This window comes from Carcharhinus amblyrhynchos, chromosome 7, assembly GCF_965287045.1.
Source record: "Carcharhinus amblyrhynchos chromosome 7, sCarAmb.v2.hapA, whole genome shotgun sequence".
Lineage (NCBI taxonomy): Eukaryota > Metazoa > Chordata > Chondrichthyes > Carcharhiniformes > Carcharhinidae > Carcharhinus > Carcharhinus amblyrhynchos.
Genome location: NC_137330.1, coordinates 5,078,477 through 5,084,260, shown reverse-complemented (window position 1 = coordinate 5,084,260; position 5,784 = coordinate 5,078,477). Strand labels below are relative to the sequence as shown.

Below are 5,784 nucleotides of genomic sequence, written 5' to 3'. Positions count from 1 at the left end.
GGATGCCAGAGCGCCAAGAGAAACCGGGGGCACAGATGAGTGTAGTGGCCGTGACTAAGGAGAAGGTTTTGGAGAAACTGAAAGGTTTGAAGGTGGAGAAGTCACCTGAACAGGATGGATTACATGCGAGCGTTCTAAAAGAGATAGCTAAGGAAATAGTGGAGGCGTGGTGGTGATCTTTCAGCAATCACTAGAGGCAGGATGGTATCAGAGGGCTGAAAAATAGTGAATGTAACACCGCTGTTTAAGAAGGGAGGAAGGCAGCAGAAGGGACATTATAGGCCAGTTAGCCTGACTTCAGTCATTAGCAAGATTGTAGTGCCCATTATTAAAGGTGAGATCGCAGTGTACCTGGAAGTGCATGATAAAGTAGGACTGAGTCAGCACGACTTTGTCAAGGGGAGGTCATGTCTGACAGATCTGTTACAGTTCTTTGACGGGGTAACAAGGAAGTTAGATAAAGGAGAACACAGTGAACGTGATGTATTCAGGTTTCCAGAAGGTCTTTGACAAGGTACTACATCGGGGACTGTTAAATAAGTTAAGTGCCCATGGTGTTAAGGGTAAGATCCTCGCATGGATAGAGGATTTTCTGGCTGGCAGAATGCAGAGAGTGGGGATAAATGGGTCTTTTTCAAGATGGCAGCCGGTGACTAATGGTGTGCGTCAGGAGTCATTGCTGGGTTCACAACTTTCGCAATACACATTAAACATTTGGAGGAAGGAACTGAAGGCATTGTTGCTAAGTTTGCAGATAATACAAAGATAAGTAGAAGGACAGTTAGTAATGAGGAAGGAGGGTGTTTGCAGAAGCACTTGGAGAGGTTAGGAGAGTGGGCAAAAAAGGCAGATGGAATCCAATGTGGAAAAGGATGAGGTTATGCACTTCGAAAGTAGAAATTGTGCCGTAGACCATCTCTTAAATGGGGAAATGCATAGGAAATCAGAAACACAAAGAGACTTGAGAGTCATTAATCAAGATTCTCTTAAGGGTACGGTGCAGGTTCAGTCAGCAGTGAGGAAGGCAAATGCAACGTTAGCATTCCTTTTCAGAAGGCTAGAAGGGCAGGAATGCACTTCTGAGGCTATATAAGGCTCTGGTCATACACCATTTGGATTATTGTGGGCAGTTTTAGGCCCCATATCTAAGGACGAATGTGCTGGCATTGGAAAGGGTCCAGCAAGTTTTACAAGAATTACCCCTGGAATGAAGATTTTGTACCAGCAATGGTTCAGGGACACAGTTACATCTGACTCCAGCTCTTCCTCTCAAACTTCAGGATAAATATTATCATATTGTAGTAACTGCTCCCTTATGGTTCCTTCATTTTAAATCGGCCTCATTACACATCAACAAATCCAGAATTGCATGTTCCTTCGTAGGCTGTGTATTCGCTGGAGATTAGAAGGATGGGGGTGGGGGGAGGGGGGCTTATTGAAGCTTACAGGATACTGTGAGGCCTGGATAGAGTGGACGTGGAGAGGATGTTTCCAATAGTACGAAAAATTAGAATCAGATGGCACAACCTCAGGCTAAATGGATGATCCTGTAAAACAGGTGAGGAGGAATTCCTTCAGCCAGACAGTAGGGTATCTATGGAAATCTCTGCCACAGAAGGTTGTGGAAGCTAGTTCATTGAATAGCTTTAAGACAAAGATAGATAGGTGCTTGATTAATAAGGGAATCAGGGGTTATGGGGAAAAGACAGGAGAATGGGAGTGAGAAAAACAAACAGCCATGATTGAATTTTGGAGCAGACTCTATGGGCTGAGTGGTCTAATTCTGCTCCAATGTCTTATTATCTTATGTTCATATAGATCCGTGGGAAAACCACCAGTTGCAAGATCCGCCCCCCCCCCGGCCCCCGCCCCGCCCCCCCCCGCCAAGTCACTCACCATCCTGACTTGGAATTACTTCACTGTTCATTCACAGTCACTGGGTCAGAATCCTGGAATTGTCTCCCTACTGGCATTGTGGGTCAATGCACTGCAGCATTTCAAGAAGGCAGCTCACTGCCACTAACTTCTCAAGGACAACTAGGGATGGGCAATAAATGCTGGCCAGCCAGCGACGCCCGTATCCCACGAATGAATAGAATAAACACAGAAGTATTCTTATTTTCAGATGAACAACATGAACCAGTATTTGAGGGATGATTAATACTTTATCCATATCCTGCTAAAGAAGAACTTATTCAACTCGATGGCTTCGAATTTAATCAATCCCTGATCCCTCTTCCAAACATAAGATGATGGAAGCATGCCAAGCGCAAATTTCAAAATTCTCCCCGGTACTCTGAAGTTCAAGCCATAAAGATGCGTCAAAAACAAACCGTTCCGAGCACTGAACCTTGGTGAAATATATTTCACGCGAGTAAATGTGTTTGCAAAAATTATCCTTAGTCACTGAAGAAAAATTATGCTGACGCCATCCAAAACCATTAATAGTGACCCTCATGAGCAACCCTTTTGGAATATTTCTCTTCATCAATCTTAGCATGTAAACCACCCTCCCAGTGTCCTCTCTGAGGCTAACTGCTTATTGGATTGTGACCACCGAGTCTGCCATGCCCTAATCAATCACTCCACAGGAGTGAGAGTGAGAAACTATCACGATATCACAGCCTTCAGAATTACAATTCTCTTCGCTATATATTTATATTTAATGTTTGATATCATGAATACATAAGTAGGAGTTCAAACAGAAAAATAGAATGAATTCTGGATGAGTTTTGTTTCACTTTTGAACAGCCTTTTAATTAATGTCCATGGAGAGTTCAGCACCTTCCTTATCTCTTCCCTGAATTTCCTCTGGGTCGCGGAATAAATACATGTGTTTGAGCAGGAACTCAAATACTTCATCATAGCTCCGGTTTCAGTGGCGATATATGAAGGCGTGCTGCGGTCCCCTCGGTAGTAAGTTGTGTTTGTCAGTCTTGTAGTTAAAAAGCTCACATTGGCTGTCAGCCACAGCAATATAAAACTACCCGAGACAGTAAAGAGTAGGATAATGGACTTCCTTCTGCTCTCCATCTCGCAATCACTCCGATTCTCACTGTTGTGACCCCGGAGTCCTCTACGGGCTCTGCTGGCCATCAAAACATGTCTGACTGTCAAAGAATTAAACAAGACAATGGACGTAAACGGGAGCCAAAGGCGCCAGATGCTGTCAATCCATGAGCAAGCTACACCAAAAGGTGAGGAAAAAAATGCCAGATTTGCCCGGCAGCCCCACCACAATGTGTTAATAACCTGCTCGGGTTCATAGGCAAAAAATACGGGGACGTTCTTTATAAAGATTAGGATACAGATCAGTGATATAACCAGAGTCGCAGTTCTCTGGGTGCAAAATTTTGTTTTAAACTTCTGGGAGCAGATGATTATAAAACGGTCAAACGTGAAGGGAACGGTGAACCAGACAGACATACCAATCATAGCATTCCCCATGTATACAATGAACTTACACACGGGAGTGTGATTCAGGAATGAATGTGGACAATGGTAACTGAAAATATAATGCACCATTGCATTAACGATCAAAACTAGCAGATCTGCTGTTGCCATAGCAATCATGTAGGTCGAGATGCATTTAGAAAGACCACAGTTTCCTCTGGAGATTGCTATAATTGTCATCAAGTTTGCTGTTGGAAAGTAAGAGGAGAGGACATAAGTGTCATTATTCAACTTAAATGCATGTGTAGATAGAACAAAGAAGGAAGAAAAATACAGCTTAGGAACAGGCCCTTTGACCCTTCAAAGTGGTGCCGACCATGATGCCCTTACCAGTGAAAATAAACCTTTTACCCTTACTTAGTCCATTCCTTGTATTATCTCCCTATCCATGTACCCATCCACATGCCTCTTAAACGCTGCTAATGTCGCAGCTTCCACCATCTCCTCTGGCAGCACGTTCCAGGCACCCACCACTCTCTGCATGCCATATCCCTCGCACATCTCCCTTAAACTCCACCCCCCCCCCCCCCCCCCGCTGTAATTGGCACTTCCATCCTGAGAAAAAGTTTCTGACAATCCACCTGCCGATGCCTCTAATAATAGACCTCTATCAGGTCTCCCCGCAGCCTCCCTCTTTCCAATGAAAAAATCAAAGTTTTTTTTCAATCTCTCCTCATAGCCAATGCATTTAAGACCAGGCAACACCCTGTTGAACCTTATTTGTGCTCTCTCCAAAGCTTCCACGTTCTTCTAGTGGTGTGGCGAACAGAACTGCATGCATTACTCCAAATGTGGTCTAATCAAGGCTTAATATAGCTGCAGTGCTCTGATAACGTGATTCTACAGATGCTGTGTGATTCTCAATATGAGCCACGTGAGACAGGATTAACATTTGAGGACTAACATGACAAATATACCCAAATGGTGACAGCCCTAATTCTGCACCAGCTAACAATGTGGTCTTCCAATCCATGAAGGCTTATAAGATAAAGGGACATTGAAGAATATGGACAAGTTTTCATAAATTGGTTCTGGTGACTATCATCTGTATGATAGCGTGACAGAAGTGTAGCTTTAAGATTTTGTTTTCAATCATGATCTCTGCAGCTCTTTCAGTCAGTGTGGCTCATGCTCACAGTCTTAGGTGATGTCATTGATGGGAGGAGAAAAAAACACTGGGCAGCTCAGGAATTTCATTTTCAGTTTCAATTTGGAGCTGCAAGTTCATGTTTGGTTTTAAAAGGGACAGCAAGCTAAAATAAGTGTTTCCTTCTGCCCCAATTGTTTTGAAAGTTCTGCTGGTTTTTCTGAAGGGTGAAAACTATTTTTCTTTGGTGCTTTGGAAAGATGACTTGTCATCAAACTGTTCAGATTCCCAAGAGCACTGGACTGCAGCATTCAACTAATGATCTCGATTCCAATATCAAGTGAGCATTTGTCTTTGCTGTCTTAAACCTGTGAAGAATTTTTTTTTGATCGTCTATTGTTGTTGATTTTAATTGGAACCCATTAGAGACATCCACTAAAAGTTAAACATTATAGTGGCTGTTTTGTTTTCAGTTTGTAATAGATAAAAACTCTTGCCAATTTACTTTAGTGCACATGTTAATTATATTCTTAAGTAAACGATGTTTGGTAAAAGCTCCCTAGTGGGCTATTTGAATAATAGCTGAAGTGAAACATCTCACACGTATCCTAGCCAAATTCGAAATGCAACACATGATTCAGGCAGGCTTCAGGAAATACTTTGGAGTTTTTGATCTGAACCACAACAGGCAGTCGTCAAGGAAAATATCACCTCACCAAACAACAGGAATAACTTGAATGCATTCATACAGATTAATAATAAACAGGTCGCAATATCTTACCTGGAATACCAACAGCTGCAAGAATCGGGTAGTAAATCTCTTTTATCAGCAGAATAATCAGTTGTCCCATTTCCCGTGAAAGTGGGTGTATTCTGTCCAATCTGAAGCGTTGACTGGTGCATTGCTGAGGCACAGAAGCTTTATATTTATCCACACATTAACCCTCCAGAGAGTGAATCAGATTACATCAGCATCAACTGCAGTAACTTCACAAACAGACTCGCTTAATTTGTTATTTGTCAGACTGCAATCTCTGAACAAAATAAGCAGTTTAAATTACAATTGAATATTCAATGAAATGATTTTTACAATTGGAGAGTGGAATCTACAGCATTGGTGTTGCCTCTGTTCATATCGTACAGCAAGAGACACACACCTTATAGTCATGACACATATTCATAGAACATAGAACATAGAACATAGAACATTACAGCGCAGAACAGGCCCTTCGGCCCACGATGTT

At 42.4% G+C, this 5,784-nt stretch overlaps 1 protein-coding gene across 1 annotated transcript; it reads right to left on the bottom strand.

The window, feature by feature from the left end:
• Positions 1-2,697: 2,697 nt before the first annotated feature.
• On the bottom strand, positions 2,698-5,391 carry LOC145345342 (putative G-protein coupled receptor 139). Its single transcript, XM_080193156.1, has 2 exons — positions 5,322-5,391; positions 2,698-3,641 (listed from the first exon to the last, which is right to left on the bottom strand). The coding sequence occupies exons 1-2, from the start codon at positions 5,389-5,391 to the stop codon at positions 2,698-2,700; spliced, it is 1,014 nt and encodes a 337-aa protein (XP_080049282.1).
• Between the last annotated feature and the right edge of the window lie 393 nt (positions 5,392-5,784).

Bases quoted from the DNA above. Each gene is read 5' to 3' on its own strand.
- LOC145345342 (XM_080193156.1), bottom strand. From the start codon at position 5,391: ATGGGACAACTGATTATTCTGCTGATAAAAGAGATTTACTACCCGATT. The intron at 3,642-5,321 runs GTAAGATATTGC...ACTTTCCAACAG, and splicing joins TGCAGCTGTTGGTATTCCAG to CAAACTTGATGACAATTATA.